Raw genomic sequence first — 22,946 nt, 5'->3', positions numbered from 1 at the left:
AATAGTGACGAAATGTGAAATTACCATTCCAAATAAAATGCTCATTCTTCTAGTGATGTGGAGAACTATACGTTGGACATACTTACTGATCTGCTTGAAGCACTGCTTTAGGCTAACTGCACTTGTCGAAGGCCAGGTGATCAACCAAGCCCGCGGTGCCATAATTAACATTAGGAAAGAAATTGAGGCATAGTGCACACTAGAATCAGTAGTGCATGATATATGAATGGGTAAATGCTATGGCTTGTCGGCCCTTAGTGTTTACTTCCATCTACATTTAAACACAGCATTCATATTTAGACTGTAGCAACCACGTGCCCCAAAGAGCCTGACGTTCTGTGATGTAGCGCAATGCTGACTAAAGCTTGTGGTGGCTATGCCTCTCTTGCTTGTCCTTTTCGTCACTCCTCACACTGATCCTAGCACCAGTCCGTTCTCCCCTTTGTCTTTGATCCCATCTTTCCTCTCTTTTGTCTTTGATCCCCTTTGTCCTTGACCCCTTCTCCTTTTCCTTGATCCCCTTTGTCTTTCCTCCCCTTTGTCTTTGATCCCCTTTGTCCTTTGTTCCCTTTGTCTCTCAGAGTACCAGGCCAGAGAAGTTTTACTTGAGTCAAATAATTCCCGTAAGTAAATTTTCTTTCTACCTGTCTTATAGCCTCCACGTCAACGATAACAACAGCCAGCAGAGTTCCTGCCAGGAAGCCCAGCAGTGCCGCGGACCCATCACCAGCCACCATCTTCCCATCGGCATGATGCCCTGTTGGGAAGCAGCCGGCCCAGAACCACAGAGTTCCATTTACCAGGGACATCACCGCTCAAGAGATCCCTGGTAACCGGCTGAGCAGTTGTTGCTTACACCACTCTCTCTCTTTCTCTCGCCCTCTTGCTTTCACAGCCTCTGCAGAGCAACATCTTCAGTCAGATGATCATCGGGAGGGGAGGCATCATGATGGCAAGCTGTGGTGGACAAAGAGGCAGGTAGGACACGTGAAACCAACGCTGACCCTGGGTTGGGGGAAGAGGATGAGGGGTGCCCCCTGCCACGGCTGGGGGGGAAGTGGTGTTCGGAGGGGGGAGATGAGTGGCCCCCCCCAAGAAGGCAGCGTTAGGGGTTTGGCACGGCAAAAAGTTTCTCTCGCTCGACCATTCACAGCCAGTCTCTGTTTATCTTTCTTAAGTCATTGTCCACACCTGGAGCAGATGCTTGAGCAGGATGTCGTCCTTGATGCGTCCTTCCTTGCGGGCGCGGACGGCCAGCGCGACGAACCACTGTGCCGGCACCCACCACTTGCCGTGGGACACCGGGATTGAGTCGTACACGCGCCGCTCCTCCTTGGTCATCAGGCCTGCCGGAAAGCAAAATTCAGCCATTGTGAGTCATCTGTCACATGATTTGGTAAGGATCTGTAACCTCAACCCACCAACAAGCATGTGCCTTTACCAGTAAGAGACATATACCCTAGACATATGCCTGCTATTGCTTTACTTTAGCTGTGTCTGTGGTACTCGCTCGTTATGCAAAGAAGTGCAATCAACATTTGTGCGTTGTGTGCAAGCACATTCAACGACTCACCTGTTCATAGAGAAAACTGAGCGTGCAGTTTGCAACAGTCATGGCATCATTAAGCTTAAGGCCTGACAATAGGTATTAATAAGACAAATTTTTACCTGTTGTAATTCACTAGAATCTTTTAACATCCTTCTGTAATTCTTGAAAGGGACAAACCTGGTGTGAAAGTTGCGTGAGCTTCACTGCCCTGACTTTGATTAGTTGTGCGAGGCACAGGCATCGATGTGCGTGCTTGTGAAGGTACACCTAGCTGGTGGTACCCTTGTTGCATAAAAGTGGATGTCACCTGAGCTCAACACAACTATATGTGATCCACTACCAGTCATAGGATGCACATCAAAAAAGAAGTTTTAACCCGAGCTCACTTGCAGTTTTCCCAATGCAGTAGCATGGGAAATGAAATGCAGTTGTTAGGAGATGTGTAATCATAGCGAACGAAATGTACTTGTGCGTAGGTGATGTCACAGAGCAGTCAAACTGCAATCACAAACGTCTGTATGCCTTGGTGTAATGTTTTTGCGAGTAAAGTTATTGAGTTGGTTAGATTGATTGAGATTGATATCTAGAAGATTGAGATTATGTTATTTTTGCACCAATGACCATGCCATTGATGTTGGAATGTGCATATGGCAACATTGAGGATAACACGCATTTGCTACCTATCATGGGTGAGTTAAGCGTTATCTTGAAAATAAATTTGCACACTCGTAGATACACTGTGTCTATTTTAACTTGTTAAAACTGTCAAGTTTTGTTTCGTAGAAGTGCAATATCTGCCTGCATTGCAACAAGAGAAGTCATAAACTTCATGCTTCAGTCTCCTTTAAAAGGGTGATGGGCTTATCTTTTGTGTAAAGTTCTTAGATGCCATTACCCACTGGAAATTGACAGGATTCCTGAAATACCAGCTTGAGTTAAACTGTCTTGCTTGATAACAGTTTCTCGTTTCTGCTCATTGTGTGCAGTTGGGTAGGAGAGTTAAATGTGCATACATAACGCTACAGAGCCTGCTGTTAATGATTTTGATGCCAGATTGACCACTCATTGTGAGTGCGCATCATTGTGCATTGAAAGATTCAGATAAACCAAGGAAATGGATGTACAAATTCCTGCTTAGGATGCTGACAGCATGTGCAAGATAGCATACAGCAGAGGATGGAGCTACTCTGTATTGGTGTACATCTTATCTGTTTACACATAGGAATAACCATGTTCTGCCTACATAAATTTTCGCAACTAGCAATTGTTAAGTGCTCCTGCTAATGCCACCACCTGAAAATTGCACGACTAAATGGGCTTGCATACCTATCATTAGATAAATACAAATGCAGGTAGACTCTCGTAGACAAACAAGCCTCATGATAGGTATGCTATAGTGAAAGTGAGACAATGTATTTTCCGGTTGGGTGGCTCGTATAAGACAATGCTTCGCATAAATTTCATGCATCAAATGGCACGTCACGAGGCACGGCAAGAGTACTCATGTGTCACGTCACAAACACGAGCTCATTAGCCAATGCTAACATTTAGAGATTCTAAGCTAATAAGGAAAATTGTAGTGTGCCAACTGTCACATAAGGTATGTACCTATTCCTGCAATTTCTTTGAGGCACTGGCACCTAAAAACAGCTAACTGCCAAAGTAAAACAGCATTCCATGACTTGATGCTACATCGAGTGCTGACTGCATGACATCAGTCCCAGTAGGGTGCGCTTCAGCCGTCAGCGTGACTTGTGCCTTGGGTTCGTTTTCTTAATGTGTCTTCAAGGAAAAAGAGCATTCATCTGGATTACTCCTCTGCATCTCTACATGTAGTAGACCAAAAGTGTTCAAGTAAAATAAAATAACATTGTAGCAAATTCCTTGGACTGCTATAGCATGCATGGCATTCAATCATGTAAAGAACACACATGGTAGTACACATTTTATTTTGTTGCATCGTTACAAGAACAGATAGCCAACATAATCCAGATGCTGGTGTTATGTGAATGAATACAGTAGGTGTTGTTACACAACCTGTACATGTTTTTCAAAATTAGCTAATGTTCTAGTGTATATGTTATCTTCGTTAAAGGTTTACATAGCCTTCTCTTACTACTCTAGCTTGGAAAATGTTTATGTTAATGCTGACCAAGAAACTGCATCTGATACTCCAGTTTACTTCCACATTAGAAGATTGGGCAAGTCGGTACATGTTGACTGTTTTGAAACATTAGCCCTTTGCGACAGGCATTATGATTGACTGTCTATAAATGCGTGAAATACGCATAATTTCATGCCAAGGTTCTGTAGATCAAATTTAAAGCAAGTGGAAGCGTTAAAATAAATTGCAAGGCTGAGTGTGCACGCGTTGTACAGCAACTGTGGACAACGTAAATAATGATCTAATTACTGTACAGTCAGTCATGCTATGTTTCTTCATAAACCAAATTTGACGACCCACTCATATTACATGCAATAGTTATCTTCCGGCCGCAAGCATTCCTAAAAAGGTAAAAAAAAAAAAGATACTTTGAAATTCCTACCGAAATAGCCCACGTCCATCGTATCGTTAAAACACGGTACTGCCTTCACCAAAGTGATCGTGTGTAGCAAAATATTCCAACCAGAAGTGTTATAAAGGAACTTCAGGCGCCAGGAATGCTCAGTGTTTGCGATCACTTCTTTGCCAATAGTGCACAGAAATGGCAAAACTAAGTCGCGTCTCCCAATGAGAATGCTCTGTCGCGAAGGGTTAGAATAAGAAAGACGTATGTTGTGCAAGAAAATACCAGGAGTGCTCACCGGCTTCCTCCATGTGGTCGAGTGTTGGGAAGCGTTTCTTGACCGCCGTGCTGATGGCTTGGAAAGTGAGCGCCGACAGGAGAGACAGGTAGCGGGCCATCGTGCGCCGGATTACGCGGCCACGCTCGTCAGTGCCGTTCACGTACGCTGCTATGGCCATCACCGCTCTGTAACACAAAGGGATTAATGTCGTGTGAAAACTAGTACACATTTGATAACATCATTCCAGTGAAGACAGAGCAAGCACAACCTGTTGTTGGGCTAGTTGGTACATGCTTACTGAAATACAAAAAAGACGCGTACCATCGAGGAAGAATTTAAGACATAATTTAGACACCCTTTTCTATTTCGTCTTTAATTCTTCCTCGATGGTAGCCGTCTTTTTTGCATTTTAGTAATAGTACAGAGCAAGGAGGTTGTCAACTAAGGTGTCAGTTTCATATAGCTAAAGTGTTCTTTTAGCCAGGCACGTTCTAGGGGGCACCTTTCTGAATAAGCTTTGTATGCTTGTATGTATTTGTTCACGAATAACCAAAGATTGATTGACTGATTTAAACATTTCTGTTGCGGCTGCCCTGGTATCGACAGTGCAAAGGTTATGGTGCACGTACAAGTACAAGAAACTTGCAAAAGTTTGGCATGGCAGCGTAGATGCATCAAAACAGTAGAGGGCAGCACACAACATTTGTAAGCCACTGGCTGACAAATGTTGTTGCGCTAGTGTGCTAACATTAGCACTGCTTTTATGCCTGGAACACATCCGCAGTCATCCATCACTGATCTGCTATGGACAATGTGATGATAACGATGTTGATATGGTACGTTAATGTGGTGTTGGTGGTGTCATGCCTTCACAGAATAGTTCTAAAATGTCAACAGTCTACAGCAAATATCCTGTAGTAACAGATATGATCTGCATAAAAGCTGTGAATGCCTGCTTCAAAACATGTTTTAATTATGGAGTCATGATTCGTTCATCTTTGCTGTAATCTTACTTGGACCTCTTAAAGTCATTGTACTAACAAGTAAAGTTGTGATTTTATTTTGGTGTTTGCAACTTGACGTCAGGTCTTCAAGTTTAAAAAAAATGTTGTGGACATCCAATTACATTGATTGAGGTAGTATTGGTTTGAGGATAAGAAGTTTTTAATCTGCACGGAATGACTGGGACACAAGTAAGAAAACACAGAGAACATCACGAGCGCAGCAGCCAACTAGCCTGCCAGAACGCATTACTGAGGATAAGATAGACACTGATTTCTGCAACCCATAACGGGGCTTGGCTCAGCATCGTTGAGGGAGGGGAAAGTGGAGTGAAAGAACACAAAGGAAAGGAGAGGCCACCTTCTTGAGAAATGAGTACTCACAGCACCGAGCACCAGACTAGGGTACCTCTGTCTCCATTACAAAAACTAGTGGGGGCCCAATGGCACTGGGAATCCAACTTAGTACCTCTCACATTGTAGGTGGGCTTTGTAACCACTCGGCCACCACTGCTGTCAGTTTGAGGTACTCAATTCGCCACTAGCATTTTACATGAGCATATACAACTAGGATGTGTTAACTCATTACTTGGTTAATAATTACTCGTGGTTCAAAGCCATTTTGAATACGAGTTAGTGGCGCAAGAGTTTTCTCATTGAAAAGGAGCGTTAACAGCTGCTTACAAACACACCTGCCCATTCACATCAGAAATGGCCCAGTGATAGGCAGACAGAATTAGATGCTGCTCTCAGCTGCCTCCTGGCATTTTTAGCATGTCTCCCCCACTGTTTGATTTCTTGGAACAGGGCACTAGACTCCTCCGTGACCTGTCTCAGTTGGCACGATAACTGCGCGTAGAAGTTCCTCAGAATCACTGACTTTGCTGTTTACTTCGCAGGGCACGTGAGCTGAGAAACAGCTGTTGATCACGCCACTGGACCCTGTATGCATGGCACGCAGTGTTGGCAGTGTTCCCATGATTTAAGAGTTGTTTCTCAACCAGAAAGTACTGATTCGCAAACTAGTAAGCTTGGCAGGCACATTGTCACTTGTAATGCTAACAAAAGGTCAGTGATGAGCTGTACTTCTATTTCTTGCGCCAACTAGACATGTCTTTGATGGTACATGGACAAGGGCAGTGTGGAGATCTGTTATTGATTGTTATGGTAATGGGTGCTCAAATGAAGTTTAGTTGTAGATTAGTTTAGTTTGTGCACAGTCGTTCAGATGATGCACAGATGATTATTAATGTCTTCTATACTGCATGTATTTCTATATATAAAACATGGTGGAAAGAATAAAGCAAGCGTATAAGAAAATAAGCAAGCTAATAAAGCAGGCTTATAGTACATAAACAAAGCACACATTATGTAATCTGTGTGTAACTCATTTGCACCATACCTGTGAACAATCTAGACTCATGTCCTTTCTTTCTCCCTCCCCCATCCACCTCTCCAAATGTAGGGTAGCGAACTGGACAAGCCCTAGTTAACCTCGCTGCGTTTCCTTCCATCTTTCTGGCTCTCTTCAGATGAGTGCACGTCATGGTTTGTAGCAGACGCATTGTGGTCCATGGCAAACCCATCAATATTACTAACGCAAAGAGCGCAAAAATGGGATTGAGACTGAAGGAATGCCTGACATATGTGCACAGTCCTGTTTTTATGCTACAGCAGACTTCTTAAATGGAACCTGGAGGGATCAGGAAACCATGTTCCGTTTAACAGGAGTTCTATTTATTGAGAGATGAACAGTGGTGCATAATTCAAGTTTGAAACCAATCACATTTGAGGCGGTTGTTCAATTTAAGCAGCAATTCCACTTAAGAGGTTTCCATGCTCCGAAAGTTTACTGTATTTACTCTGGTGTGTCTTTTGTATCGACGAGACTGACTAACCACCATTTTGAAGTCCATGGGTATCAATGACTGTGGTTCAGGGCACCATAGAATATTTATAATTAGCCTGCCATAGCAAGTGTTGCACTCACTTGTCGGGCCAGGGCACATTCATGTACTGCTGCCACCAGCGGCCAACAACGATGGATACGTAGAAGCCGAGCACGAATGAGAGCGGGATCAGGTCCGTGAACTTTTCGCAGTACTTGGCCAGGCTTTCAAAGACACTGTCAGAAAAAAACAAAAGGAAGATGCCAAATTTTGTTAAAGCTGGTAATCGCCTCTTTACATCTTCAGCACAGTCGATGTATCTGTTTCTGTGTCGGTGCTTATCCGAGTACACTTTTACCATTGGCAGTCGAAATAACAAGCATGCTTTATAATGCATCTAAGAATGGACATTTAGGGTGGCCTAATCTGCCAGCAACTGGCATTGGTTCTGAAATTAGAAAAGCTACAAGACAAGCTACACAGTATCTTCTGAGAAAGTAATGTCGACATTTGGACAAAAGGAAAGAAAATGAGTGAAATTTCAGCCATGAGGTTTTGTTTATAGCTAACAAACGTGGGTTTTGCAGCATGGCTTTGGACAACGTACCAACTCCATTATTGGTGTGTGCTAATTATTGGCATGCTTATAATGAATACATAATTGAAGCAGCTGGCGGACCTTACTTGTAAGCCTTCTTACAGTGCAATAAATCTTCAGTAATATTACTAATAGCAAATCTGCATGTAGATTTGCCCAATGGATTTGCCATAATCGAACATTTCAAGGAATTCAATGGAAAATAAATTTAATACTATTTGGATTTTTAACAAGAGTAAAGGTACTTATTCATATATTCAAGACGTAAGATTTTTGCACCCCCTTCTTGCAATTTTCCTAAGAAAAGTTTGAATGGTAAAAGCTACTGCTACAGAAACCTCGTGTGCCTACAGAATCACTAAGACCACTCACGCTTTTTGGTGATCGTTGAGTATGTGCCGGTAGAGGGCGCTCAGGCCAAAGTACAGGGTGCAGAAGATGATCATCTCCCGGTAGAGGAGCTTGTAGATGCTGCCACGCCATCGCAGCAGCAGCTTGGCGAAGCCGCACAGCCTGGCCTCCGAGACGTTCAGCGAGTACGTGATCGTCATGGTGGAGGGCTAGAGCTACTCTTAGGAGTCTTGAAGGAGTCTTCCAAGAGTTCTACACCGACACAGCCTGGGTCAGTTTAAGCTCGGGAAAGGAGGCCGTGGCACGACACGTAGTTTAAGAGGAGTGAGTGCCTCAGATGCACTTCCCCGAGACTGTTTCTGTGGGGTCCACCGTATTCCCGACGAATTAGGAGGAGCCGGGAATCCCCAACAGAAGGGCAGCACTGGTTGCCGACGGCTCTTGCTCCGAGCCGGCCGGCACTCGCTGCAGCACAAACAGGAGTCGGGCAACCTTGGTGCCTCTAACGTTGCACGGCAGCTGTGGGTCTGCCGCTTCTGTTTGTGAAGGCTGGATGAGGAGGCGAAGCGTCGCTTCTAAATGGCCTAGCTGCTCTTATCAACTAGGTGCCGCACGGCCCTAGCTCACCCTGCAACCAGGACAAAAATAAAACGACAACCACGAATAAGTGCGAGCACATGGCAGCTGAGGGTGGCTACAATGTAGTTATGCGGATGATATACTGATAGACTTATGGCTAGAAAAACACGAACACTACGATGTGAGAATGCGTTGTTAGACAGCCACATGTGCCGAGTGTCACATTTTGTTGCTGCAGTCACACTACACAGGTGTAACACTGGTGTAACAGAATGGGTATTAGGTAACACTGGTGTAACAGAGTAGGTAGTAGGTAACACTGGTGTAACAGGCACATGTGCCGAGCGTCACATTTTGTTGCTGCAGTCACACCTACACAGGTGTAACACTGGTGTGACAGAGTCAGTATCATGTGCAACAAGGAGCATAGCATGTGTAAATGTTGCATGAGACGAAGATAAGATACTCATTCATTTACCTTCGTCAGTTACAAACTCTTCAAAGGCAGCACCATGCTTCAAAGAAATCTCCAGAGACAGGCTTGTTAATGACTAGAACTAGAAAGGCTCATGTTGTCGTTCCTTGTCTAATAGAATGCAAATAGATGGAGCTGCACCTGAAGCCACGTTAATAGTCGCTTTATAAATAAAGCAGCTTCCTTGTGGCTTTTTAATGAATTTATAATGCAGGAAAGCTGAGAGAGTACGAAACTAACACACGAGTGCACATGCTTGTTAATCTCTTCGTGTGTCATATTTTTCGCACTCAATTTCTTACAATATATGCAGTACCAACTAGCTCACCTAAGTATCCATGCTATCGCGATGCAATTCTTCATAGTGGCGGCCAGCTCTAGTGATATTCTCAGCCCTCAAAAATGAAGCAGTGTGGTGCCTAATGCAGTTGCTCCTCCCATTTTAAAGAAAGCCAAATTGTATATCCTGAAGCAAGGTGTCGGAGTGGGCTAGTTGGTATTCCATAATGCCTATAGTCATATAGGCATTACGTATAGTCATGAACAGACACGGTTCCATGGTGACCTTCAAAGGAAAAAAAAAAGCTCTGCTGTTCACTCCAACACCAGCTACTTCCTAAGAGAAATGTAGTGATCAATAAATATCTCGAGCAGTGAGAATACACTTCTATAATTTATCTTAGAGCCACTTGGTGTTCTTTTTATTTTCTTTGAAGAGCCACTTAGTGTTGTTTTTATTTTCTTTGAAACTGCACAATATGATAACACACAAACACAGCAGCAGTGTTTGTGTGGTGCAGATGTATGCGCTGCCTCCCTCTTCCCTCTCCTTGCCGTCTAAAAGCTTTTAATATCCCCATTTACTGGCTGAACTCTTTCTGGACATGGGACCTGGATAGTCCCCTCCCCCCCCCCCTCTCAATCTGCCTTTCAAGCTGCGTTTCTGCGCACGCTGGTCATGGTGCGATGCAGCACGCAAGCCAATTCGTGCTGTGTAGAGGAGATGTAGCTTGCCATGGCGTCTCGGAACGCTGGCAACATGAATCCCACCAGCTTGACGCTGGTGGGATTCATGGTGCCTCTAGCTTGACGCTTACGTAATACTCAGATCAGGGCATATACATACACACAGAAGCTGCCCTTTCATCCGGCCCACCGAAGCGACTGGGCGCGAAGTCGGCGGTGCGTCCACTTCGTTATCTGATCTCTAATCCACCGCACTCATTCTACGCAGGCGACAACGCCGGTGGCAACAACGAAGGCGCGAACGCAGCAGGCAGGACTAGAACAGGGTACGCAAATATGGCGTCCGTTGGGTACGATGCGCTATTTCCCTAACCTAACGTGGGTATACCCAAGAGGATAGCATACGGCGCATGCGCAGGGGCAGCGAACGCTAACGCTTTGCGCACCCTATTCTAAACCTGCCTGTTGTGAGCACTTGTACGTACAGTGGGCCTTTCCCAAAGACAGTCGTGTGGTTGGGGGGGGGGGGGATGTTCCGCATCTTGAGACCTCGATACAGGCACGTGTACTGGCCATAATGATCGGTTGTAGAGAGCAATCAACGAACCGCTTCACGATAGATTGCTTCGTGTAGATGCTAATCTGTGCGCCGTCGTATCTCTCTGCTGGAGCGTGCCCAGAGCCGAGTTGACGTTTTGCGTGTGTAATAACGGGGTAACCCTGCGCACGTGCCACACTCGACTGCTTCGCGGAAGATGTTGCGATCGCATTTACGTCTCGGTGTCGACGCATGCTTCCAAGGACTCTGAATGCACAATTTTAAGGCGTCAAGCGTTAAAATAATTACTGCAAATCTTTCGGGCATGCTATTCCCCGAAAGAGTTGCAGTTGTTATGATACGTACACTCATAGGCGTGCGCAGGGTTCCCCGTCACGGGGGGCGAAGGTTCGTCTCAGCGCCCCCCCTCCCAATTACGTCAATGTATGGCGCTGACATTGCGTCCCCCCTCCCCGAGTTGCAGCGCCCCCCTCCCTATTATGTCAATGTGTGGGGCTGACTTTGCGCCTCCCCCCTCTTAGGTGAATAGGAGGGGCGCCCCCCCCCTGCCCCCCCAGTGCGCACGCCTATGCGTACACTGACTAAATAGTGTAAAAAATGTTTCATCTAGTGAGTTTCGAATCCTGTGCAAAAAATGCATAGAAGGAGAAAGTAAAAAGCAAACAGAAGCACGGAGTTACAAAAAAATAATGACTTTGTACCACAGCACAGATGCCAGACTTTTATACACCGCATCTGTCGCAGCCAGGGGCGTAGCCAAGGGGGGGTTGGGGGGGGTTCAAACCCCCCCCCGAAATTTTTCAGTTTTGCTTGCGTATATAGGCATGCACACATACAAACGCACGCACGAACATACATAAGGTATCGTTGAACCCCCCCCCCCCCCCCCGAAAAAGATTTCTGGCTACGCCCCTCGTCGCAGCATCTATAGCGCTCGAGCCAATCAGATAACGCTCAGTTCATACATATTCGAGGGCTTTGCAGAAGGCACGAATTACCGTCGTAAACAAACTAGCTTTGTTATATATGCACAAACTAGAGTTAATTTACATTTCCGGACGGCGTGTAAGGTGCATCAAAGTTTACATAAGTGCGGCATCATTTTCACTTGGAATGTAGAAAGATGTGAACTTGCTTCTTAAAAGATTTGCCATTTTCATAAATTTTATCGACAGCTGATAGCCTTCAAATACATGGTTTTCACGTGACGTCACAGACAGGTTCTCTGCGCTTGGTACCTCAACATGGCGGCCACTGTGACTTTTTATCTCATTAGAGAGTGTCAGTGCGGGGTAGGAAACAAACAGTCATTCGGTCCTCGCGTTCTTTTGTGCTCTCCTCGCTTTCTTCCGTTCCCCAGCCGCGCCAAGGGGGAACACAAAGGAACGCGAGGGGGCACCGACACTAACCTGATGTCACCGTTTCTTTCTCCGCGCGTTCGAGTAAGAGTTTACGCAGCACCTCAACCAGCTAGTACTCCAAGATGGCGACCACGGTGACGTCAATGACATTTGAAAACTATGTATAAGAAACTGTTCCCTTCAGTTCGTTGACAATATTTTTTTACATTTAGATGCAGCAGTCCTGATCGAAACCACTGCAGTGGTTGCCGGGAACAACGATTTCTCCGCGCCGATGTAATTTCTTATTCGCCAAAGCTCATTGTTATCTAATAGCAGCAGTTACAAAACACGGAAAGCTCTGCCACTACCCGTCACACACCGTACGAGTACTGCGATTGGCCCAACGCGCCACGGGAACCAGCCAATCGGGAACGCCGCTCCCCGCGCAGGCTCGCGATTAGCCACCCTATCGCGATCGCAGATATCGGCCGCCGATTGGCTGAGACACAACTGTGTTATCGGCGCGACTCTGCACGGTAGCTCTCGCGAAATCTCGCCGCGTATGCTCAGTTATTCAGCACACGCAACGTGAACGCAATCTAGCGGAGCAATTTTGTTTTCTGGGCACCACGCTAGCAACTCGGTTTGCCCGGCGCCACACGTTAAGCAGCACAAATTTAAAAACGAAGTCACCGCCTATGCGCGGCTCCGGTGTTTTTCACGAGCTGGGATCTATCGAAGTGTCTTCTGATATGGTTTTTGATTTCTTTATTACCACATTTAAGAGAAGCGTGCTTCAAACTTTGCGTTTGGTGACGTTCGCTTAAAGAATATTAAGAACACCTAAAGGATTTCATGGGTAGCGATTCATGCTGCGGCGGGTATCATCCCGAAGTATATATGCCGTGAAAACCTGAATAGAAACCGATGCAAGCGCGTAGACTCTTCGAGGCTAGTATTGCTTCCTCATTAGAGTTTTTTTAGCATAAAATGCATTTTTTCCCACCTTTCTCGCTTGTTGTGCTTTTGCCGCTCTTCATTCCAAGGAAGGCACCCCAACACCACGAATGCTTTTTTTTTTATTTTTCAAAAATCACTATGGGGTTGTCACGCCTTATTATTGTCTCTCAGATTGTTAACGAGGAACCTGTCGTTCGGGGGACGATGTCACTGGAACTGGGAGCGGATAATTCACAACGAGCGAGAAAGGAGAAGCGGTGCGGTAATTCCGTGCCGTGTTTCCGTAACTTGCTGAAATATACTGTTATAGTTTCCGCGCACTCACGGACCTCCACGTTTTCACACCTCCTAGCAGGGGCTCCGGAACCGGGGTGCTTGAGGCTCCTTGTGCTCCCTTCCTTCAACAGACGAAACACAATTTTCTGGAAGCCTGTGACTTTTCTGACACTCTATTTGTCGGTGCTTTGTCTGCGTAAACAGCACTGCCTGCTTTCGTCTGGCTCAACGTATCTTCGGTCCTGAAGTGGTTCTCCAGTAGGTAAAGGCTGACGCTCTATTAGCCCTTGCAGGAGCACGTCTCAGCGCCACGAATTTAGGATGCCTCTCGGTCTCTGCATTTTCCTTGCTCCTATTCAAGCCGATGAAAAGCAATCAGATAAAAAAAGTCGGTGTCAGCCAAGGAGGTTGTAACCTCCTTGGTGTAGGCCTAATCCCACATAAGCAAGATTTTAACCATGAACCTACCCAGAGGCGTAGCCAGAAACTTATTTATGAGGGTTCCTTTATCTATCTTCTTGCGCGTGTTTGTATGGGTCCACGTATATATAAACATATAAACTGTAATAAATTCAGGGCGGTGGGGGATAAACCCCCAAACCTCCTACTGGCTTCGCCACTGAACTTGTCCCTTAAAATGTTCGTTTTCTTCCGGTTCTGCCCAGACCATCTTGGTTCTTCCACACGTAATGACCGTAGTGAAAATCGGACAGGAAAAACGTGGCCCACAGTCTTGCTGCTCAAGGGTTGCGATCGAGAACTTTACCATCTTGAACTCATCAGGCATGTCAGCCTCCAAGTATACGGCGAGCTTACGTGGGCAGACGCCGGGACGAATTGGCGATTTAAAAAAAAAAGAACTAATTATAGGTTTTCCTGCAAGCTTTCTTTCTCATTTCTTTTTCAAGCCAGAAACTCGTTCACAGACTACTTTTTTCTATCAAAGTGCGTTCCCTCTCCTCATTTTTTCTCTATGTATCGGTACTTTCCCAACGACATGTTCCCCGATCAGCGCGCGTAGGATGGGGGTTGACTATATGGAGTAATTTTTAAAAAGACTTCAAGGTGTGGACGTCTGCACTGAAAGGGTTAAGTCTGACGTGTGAACCCATTGTTGCTTACCAAATCAACATTCGCGCTCCTAGTAGGCAGAGAAAGTCGCCTTCGCAGTAGTGCTTGCTGCAAACATGTGCGCCGGACTTCGGTTCATTGCCTTTTCTAAGCTTTTTGAGCCATGTATAGTGATGGCCGTTATTATTGAGATAAAACTGTATGAAATTACACCCTGCTCATTTGCGTGCGTGGTGCATTCATTGTGAACACAGCACCAGAGCACCATGTCGCCGAAAACATTGGCCATGCTTTCCAAGCTCTTGTTTCTAGATGTCAGTGCACATGACCTGGTTGTGAAATGAGGCTGATTGAAGGGGGAAACTCAAAGAAAATAAAAACGCCCTCGGGCCGTTGGCTTCCCATCGTCTGAGCAAGGTTCCGTGAAGCAGAAGAGCCAGGATGGGGGCAGTTGGTGGTATATCGTGTAAACTTTGCGCGCTACAAGGATAAGAGTGGACGAGGAAAGAACGAATAATAAGCGATAATAATGTTTGTGCTGCCCGTATCGTTCTTCCCTCGTCTACTCTTATCCTTGTAGCGCGCAATGAAAGTTTATTCCGTGACGGTGAAGCAAGGTGGCATCATGTGGTCCAACGTAACACGTCACAACGACTGCAGCGCCCGTGGCCCCAGTGGTGGGCCTTGGGCACAATAATTCTAAACAGATACACGAAGTAGAAGTGTAACGGCAAATTATCTTATTACGATCCCATTCATGTCATTCTTACTGTGAACTGAGATTTAGCAAGAGAGAAAATAGCGAAATTTAACTGAAGGATATAACGCGCCTTCAACTTTCTCGTAGTGTTCACAATCGCAGTCCGCCCGCGATTCATCGAACAAGAACTATTCATCGTGGTATCCTCCTCACTCATTTTGATTTTGCTTCTGCCGCTGAGCGCGGAGATAATGGCGGCAGCCAGGTGTAGTTTGACCCCAGCGATGTCGACGTCGTTTATACGAGCGAGCTTCGCAGTGATTCTGCGTCAGATTTCACACGGGGCTTCGATGGTTTTGATCACATGGTACATTTCTCTTCACTGGCACCCTTCTGCCTGCTCTTCGGATGCGTGCCGCATTCCATGGGCGGATTGAGCGGCCCTGCATGGCCAGTGCTCTGCCTCGCATCTCCTCACTGCCACTTCTCCCAAAGGAAATCGCCATTCATAAAAACAAAAAAAAAATGAAATACGTGTGTACACAGACAGTATTCGGCAACTGGACGCCTCGCTTGCCGGCGACGAAAACGAGGCTTCGCCTTCCGTCGGTTGCTGCCAGAAGGAGCTGCCGCGAGAGCACGGGGATCATTTCAGACTCGCTGAAATGCAATCCTGCTTCCATGGCGAGATCTTCGCTGCGAGGTTCAAAGTCTGCAAGCACATCCATCGCGGCAATCACGAAAGCCACGGCTATGCAGCAGTCATCCGCACACGTGGTGACGTATCATCGCACCTTCTAATTCGCTGAGAGCAATGAGATTCGTGACGACATCGCTTCAGCACAGAATATGGGGCGAGAGAAATTGAGTAAGAGATATTCGGATTTGCTTACAAATATTTCCACTAATAAGTCATCTTTTCACACCCAACCAAACTGCACGCATTCTTCAATGCCCCTGTTCGTTTACGGGAAAGTTACACAAGAAAACATCTATATGCACATGTTCACTACCTCGGGAGAGAAGGCGGACAAAGAACATTGACTTCACTGTCGGCTTCAATGAAGCGGTAAGCTACAACGATACTTCTTTTTCTGCTAATACAGCTCAAGATTTCGTGTTTGATGTTTCACGTAAACATGTTATGGTGGCTTCATAAGATGGCATATCAGCGTCATCGATCTGGCCGTTACAGGCTCCGGGTGAGGCACAAAACACAACAAAAAATGACCGAGGGTACTGTGAGCGAACTAGATAGGGAGTGTCTACTCTCCCGGCAGCCGAGAAATACTTCAGAAAGTAATTTCACTTGGCAGTCTCGTCATATTGGTAATCGTAAACCTCGTCCTCATTCGTGATAAATACAACTCCACTATCACACACACGCGCGCGCACACACATACACACACACACATTATATATATATATATATATATATATATATATATATATATATATATATATATATATATATATATATATATCAGCCCACAGACGTCGTCGCCCCCACACATCAGATATACTTCCGGAGCCCCTGCCTCCTAGCCAAAACTTCGGTGTAAAAAAAAAAATGTGTCGGCTTCGCCGCTGCGCCTTGAGATGCAAGGAGAAGCGCAGCTCCCAGGTATGAAACGAAGGTGACATTCTGCCATGGCGCTCTTCCTCTTACGAATAACCGGCCAATAAAAAACAAGAACGTACTAAGTAATGCGTAGCGATCTGGATTTGAACCCGGCACAACAGATACAAGCAACGTGACGTACGACGCACAACGTGGCTCCGTCTGCGTCATGCTTCCGCCCTGCCACCTCAGAGTCCGCCTGACATTTCTTTTTTTTTTTTTTTTTTTCCATTCTTGTCCCCAGCAAACGTCGACTGCGCGAAAACGAAACTGTCACTGCGAGCCTCGCGCACAGCACTGCTGTGCGGCGGCGGAAACTGGTTCCGACCGGATAGGCGCGACTGCGAGAGTGAGTGGTGATGGTGGTCGAATAAAACAAAACAGAACAAAAAAAATGGGAGGGAGAAATCTGACGATCCCGTTTTGACTCTGCTGCACGCTGCTTTTGTACGGCCGCTCGCAGTCGTAGTACAACTGCATAGCCCGGAGAGCCGGCTTAGGCTTAGAACTGGGTTACTGCAGTTCTTGACGCAGTGGCAACACCCCTGCATGCAGAGAGGCAGCCGTCACCGAAGACGCTTGTAACGCTTACGCGGAGACAACGTTATTTAAGCCGCGATTTTCAGCGTGACATTTCGAAGCACATCAACACCTGCGAAAATGTCAAGCGCGGCAGAACAGTAGCAGGCGTGTCGCGCTATAAAATATCGATTTGGGAGAGGGGCCGCCACTGATGTCACGCAGCGATCGACGTATCAGAACGCGCCGGTCGGGCACTACGTCAGCGCCCTTACGGTATTTGTACGTGTGTACTTTGTAACAGAAGCGCACGCTGAAAAAATCGAAATTCAACGCTCGGTACGGAGGCGATGTCGCAATGTATATCCGCAGATATCCACCGCTACGTTTTCCGGAAAAAGAAAAAAAATATATACATATATCGTCCCGTAGTGTGAGACAACAGTATCGCGATGCACTGCCGCGCACTGCTAGCATGGCGGTACATATGCGATGCTGATGATCGAGCTGCCATTGCTGTGCTGTGTACTGTATCACGAAGCGCTGCGGTACAGTTGGCTAGTATGGTGGTTAACCACAAGAAAGTCTGCCACAGAAGCCTCTGCTGTTTCTGGCAGCTGAGTCAATTTCTTGTGCACGTCCCCGTCAATAATCTTCGGCCGCGATTGGACCAAGTAACGGGTCGATTTCCGTTTCAAATCGGATGCGGCGTCTCTCTTATGCAACGTTGTAAGCGCACCTAAGATGTAAAAGTTGATAGAGATTTGCCCATCTCGCGGCGTCGATGCAAACGAGGATCTCTGGTACATAGCGATACATCTTTCTATAGCTTAAGAAAAAAATAAAAGAAGAGAGATTTAAGCCAGCCCGGCATATCGCCACGCAGTCGCTCAATGCATGAAACAAGAAATCGCGAAGGAGATTACAAAGATGAGATCGACTCACCGGGCAAAGTTGTTCCAGCGTTGCAGGCAGCTCGTCGCTGTTGAGGGCACCATTTGCCCCGGTGAGGTGCGGTTTTTTCCGATTCGAAAATCGGAAAACACCGAACCTACGGCGGCGCGGCGGGGTTGGCGGACTTTTCGAGAATGGTGGGCCCTGTCAATGGACCCTGGGTCTCCTTTTTTTTTTGTCAGCCTTGTATGTCTAAAGAACTAGCCTGCGAGCCACTCGCTTCGATAAAAAGCTCAGTGCTGTGTTTTAAAAGATCGGCCGCCGGCGTTAACGGTGGAGCGCCTTTCAACGCTACGCGAAGGAAAAACCGCCGAGTCCTTGCGTCAGCCCTGAACGGCGGAGAGGCGCGATTGCGAGCCAGCTGCCGAGGAGGGGTGGTTTTTATGCGGGCCTGTTGCCAAGTCTACCGCTTGGTGCGTTTGGTAGCCGAGATCGCGACAGATGGCGCTAGGCGTCTTTCAAGGCCGAGGACGGCCAACGGTCGCTCGCATGTGGGCACGTGGCTACGACTCCGAGAGAGGAGAAAAAAGTGAGGGAGAGGAGGTTGAGGTCAGCGTTAATCGGAATTGATCCGGGCAACGTGTCGCTCGTACTGCACGCTTCACGAAATGCGCGCACACTGCGGATCAAAAAAGGAAAAGGGGCGCTCAGGCACAGCAGCGCGCACTCAGTATGGGGTGGCCTAAAATGAAGCCTTTTGGACTTCCCTATATATGTGTCACGGATGTGGATGTGAATTTCATATTTCGCCTTGCAGAAATGAGGAAACAGCATTTCTGTAGGTACTACATTAACCACATTGCCACATTTTTTTTTTCGTATGCCCGTATTAACAGATTTTTTTTTTCGTTATGGTGAAAGGCAGTGCTAGAACGAATACAAAATTAACGAGAAGAAGAGTACAGAGCATGTCCTGTCTTCACATTCCTTTTGTATACGTTCTAACGCTGCCATTCCATCATTATGAACCCAAACCATCTTGCCCATCTATCTGTTATCCCGCAATACATTTTTTTTTTCGCCTTGCACCCTTTATTTTTTCAAGCAGCAAACGCAAGCTCATTATTATCAATCAGTTAAAATCATGATGAAGAGCCCTGAATAATTTTTACATGTTAGAACTGCACGTGGTATATCGAGAGTTGAGCAGAAAAAGTCTCGTTACAGCGAGTTTGAAACACGGTCTCCTAATTGCGCTTCGCTCAAACTGTAAATGAATTCGAGCATTTACCGAATGCATAAATGAGAGTGCCCTTATGACAGGCGTTTTTGTCGATTGCGTGCACTTTGTGTGTTCCTGCTACTGCGAGGGAGGCATATCGGAGATCCCTCGCAATTGGCCGTTCCATGCTTATTTTCTTTACTTGTTGTCTCTTTCGTTTATAACCCATCTTACTGGCTAGACGCGGGGACATATGAGGTCACAAACCCGTAACCAAGGCTCTCTGGATGCCAGAAGAAGTACTAGGACCGTTCCTCGTGGCCTCATGAGGATTATCAATGTGGAAGTGAGTGCAACGGACGTGACGTAACACCGAGCGACAGCGAGAAGCGGAGTATCGGATGAACCGCGCGTGGGCATCACCCAACTTAGCGGGCACAGATAATTTCCCCGTACATGCAGCGGGCTGTCATCATCGGAGCGTTGTCGGGTCTACTATAGGGGTCGTAGGCCTTCTCCAAGGTCCCCACGCTCCGCTGACCGCCCGACTGCATCCGGATTGCCTGCTCTCATTAACTCAGGTCTTATCAAACTCGGTCTCTATACCGATCGCGCTTCCCTCTGCATAGAGGATCAATTTTATGCACCGTGACCTTTTTCACGACTGTAGGGTTTGTGCCTTACTCCTCCGTGATACCTCGTCGCCACAAAATACGCAGTTGAAATTGTTTCTACGCTTCAGTGACGTCTGCAGATCCGCCAGTCTTCTTGCATGCACGTAAGTTATACAAAGAAGTCTGCTTGCCGTTTGCAGAATCTGCAGCCAATCTGTAGACTATAGGTTTACGGGAAGGTCGAGACTGGGGTGGTTGGTCGGTGACTCATGGGCGACTGAAATGTCAAACCAAGTTTTGTAAGGCTCATCATACCGTATAGGTGAAGTAACGCACTTTTGACAAGAACAAAGGGTACAAAAAAAGCACGACACTTGCTAGACTCGCAGCTAATTTTATTTCAGGAAGAAATTGTAATTGTAAACAAATTATTGTAAGGCTATCCGGCCTCTCACGTTTACGCCTACGACGTATCCGGTATAACGCTAACGCAATGAAGTTTGCGGACAAACTGAACATTGTAATTGTAAAGAAATTATTGTAAGCCTATCCGACCTCTCACGTTTACGCCTACGGTATCCGGTATAACGCTAACGCAAAGAGTTTGCGGACAAACTGAAAATTGTAATTGTAAACAAATTATTATAAGCCTATCCGGCCTCTCACGTTTACGCATCCGGTATAACGCTAACGCAATGAAGTTTGCGGAACAACTGACAATTGTAATTGTAAACAAATAATTGTAAGGCTATCCGGCCTCTCACGTTTACGCCTACGGTATCCAGTATAACGCTAACGCAAAGAAGTTTGCGGACAAACTGAAACTCCCTGTTTTGTCTGGACTAACTGTCAGAAAGCGACCCCTAGCTCCTCTCAGCAAATTTACGATACAGTTACTGACCTTTTCATTCCGTCGGCCAAGGGAGTCAAATATATTCCGTCCACTTAAAGAGATGGAACACCAATTAGCTAAGTAATATACCATATTTCTCTGAAAGGACTCCGATAATATTTTGCTGTAGAAATCGCAGGATCTCGGACTCGGGGATGGTATGGTGCCGACTCACCGTCGTCTCAGTGAATTGTGCATGACACGGAGTGGATGTTCTCGCGGATAATGGATAATTAAGGTAATTTCCTCTTCGCCGCCGCTCGTGCACGAAGGTTGCGAATGCAGTATGCATTGCGAGTGACCAGGTATGTTCCACATACCCGCAGACAAATAATGTCAGGCTGTAGACTGTAGCGCGGTAGCGAAGAACACGAGGAACTGCCGTGCATTTATTTGTTTTCTTGTTGTACTTTTTTTCAGGACGCAAAGCTGGGTTCCGAGTATGTGGACAACGGCGGCTAATGCGAACTCCGCGACAAGGCTTACGCGCGAGAATGGTGCTTGGGCTCAGTTCTTGGAAATCATCCGGACGGAAGAGACATCGCCCGTATTCTGCGGGACCTCGTGGTCGTCCAATTAAAATTGCACGCGCTCATGAAGCTGTTCGGAGAAAGCTCGCGCTGGGCTCACAAAACACTCCATTTCCCGCTACTGCACGCTAACGTAGAAAATTGAAAGTTACGAAGAAAAAAATAATTCACAGCATATCCACGGGTGAATGATGAACAGCTTGGGCGAAGCTCCTGAAGCAATCATGGTTACACCGTGAAATCTTCAGTGGTTTCGCCCAGCAGTAATCAAAGCGATAGCCCAGTACATCAAAGACGTGACAAACACTGTATATATTTATACAAGAAATTTTATTAATCGTAAGTGGTAGCTAGACGTGGCTTCCGTTCCCCCTTCATTATAACGGCTTTATGGTCGGTGAAGTGATGGATCGGTGATGGGTCGTAGTGGGATGTTTGCAAAGGTGGCTTCCGTTCCCCCTTCATTATAACGGCTTTATGGTCGGTGAAGTAATGGATCGGTGATGGATCGTAGTGGGATGTTTACAAAGAGAAAGTAGTGGACAGTTTGCATAGGTGGTTACGCCTGACAAGGGAGACGTGACAAGGTTAGACTAAGAGGAGCTTCGCCCCTAAAAATTTGCAGTGGCTTAGCTCGGCTATGCCACGGTACCAGGATATATACGTAGCGTTAGCAAAGTTCAGCTGATTATTCTTAGCTTTCCATATTGTCTAGGATTATTAGCCTCCTTCTGTTCATTCTTCGTACGCTGAACCGCTAATTGCCAGCCAACTACTTCGGGATCCGATGAGATAAGCTTCTCGGCTCTTCTGCGCCGTCGAGCAGCATTTGCACTCTCCACCATGACGTTACCCACCTGCAAACGCCAGCCAGAGGCGCTATCAAGCCGCTCCCGCGCAGTGTCAGATGGCGACTGCACAGCGAAGGCGAATAGTTGCGCGCGCGCCGGCGCCAGTGTGTCTGCCATGGCTACGATGTCACTCCTCTCGGATGCGCAGACCAGCAGCGCCGAGTGTCTGCCGCGGCTACGACGCCACTCCTCCCGAACGCGCAGACCAGCAGTGGCGAGCCGCGCGCGGCGGTGGCGGCGAGCGCGTGAGATGCCGGCTCCGCTGATCCAGCTGTGTGACATCACTGATCCTCGCGCATGCGCAGCACGGCTCATGAGGATCGACGCGAAATCGGCTCCGGCTAGGCAAGTGTAGCTAACGCTACAAAAAATTCAAGCAGCTTCACTGCGTCGCGAAGCGTATAGGGTACCCAAGTAGTGTAGCGCATCCAAATGCAGGCTTTTAAGCGTGTACTGTGGACGCTCAGAGTGAGCGACAATTCGCGAATGCTTAGTAAATGCAGTCTCGCTCTGAGGGTGTGCAGAGTGACACATGTCAGGGCAGCAACAGCCCAAGTACTCTTAGGAAATATTGGTTCCTGTGGCATTCCCTGTTCGCCGTGTTTTAATCCCCTCAAGCAGCCCCTTTGTTCCATCGACGATTTTTCAGGCGAGATCCCTAGGTCCATGGATCCCAATAAAATTTTCACTATGTTCTCC

At 46.7% G+C, this 22,946-nt stretch overlaps 1 protein-coding gene and 1 long non-coding RNA gene across 2 annotated transcripts in view; one reads left to right on the top strand and one right to left on the bottom strand.

Annotated features, from left to right (window-relative positions):
* The window catches only part of LOC119402127 (bestrophin-4), a 30,436-nt gene extending 11,893 nt beyond the window's left edge, over positions 1-18,543 (bottom strand). The window contains exons 1-5 of the mRNA XM_037669249.2: positions 18,190-18,543; positions 8,197-8,803; positions 7,328-7,462; positions 4,355-4,521; positions 1,192-1,346 (exon numbers count right to left, since the gene is read on the bottom strand). Of these exons, the coding sequence (XP_037525177.1) occupies positions 1,192-1,346; positions 4,355-4,521; positions 7,328-7,462; positions 8,197-8,375 (636 nt within the window). The 5' untranslated portion in view covers positions 8,376-8,803; positions 18,190-18,543. The remainder of the gene's footprint in view (positions 1-1,191; positions 1,347-4,354; positions 4,522-7,327; positions 7,463-8,196; positions 8,804-18,189) is intronic.
* Positions 1,272-21,821, top strand: LOC119402128 (uncharacterized). The gene is made up of 3 exons (XR_005185638.2): positions 1,272-1,396; positions 21,006-21,104; positions 21,287-21,821. It is a non-coding gene; the product is annotated as an uncharacterized LOC119402128 (long non-coding RNA).
* Positions 21,822-22,946: the final 1,125 nt, after the last annotated feature.

This window comes from Rhipicephalus sanguineus, chromosome 8, assembly GCF_013339695.2.
Source record: "Rhipicephalus sanguineus isolate Rsan-2018 chromosome 8, BIME_Rsan_1.4, whole genome shotgun sequence".
NCBI lineage: Eukaryota > Metazoa > Arthropoda > Arachnida > Ixodida > Ixodidae > Rhipicephalus > Rhipicephalus sanguineus.
Note: the sequence above shows the minus strand (reverse complement) of the source record. Positions and strands in the feature narration are given on the sequence as shown.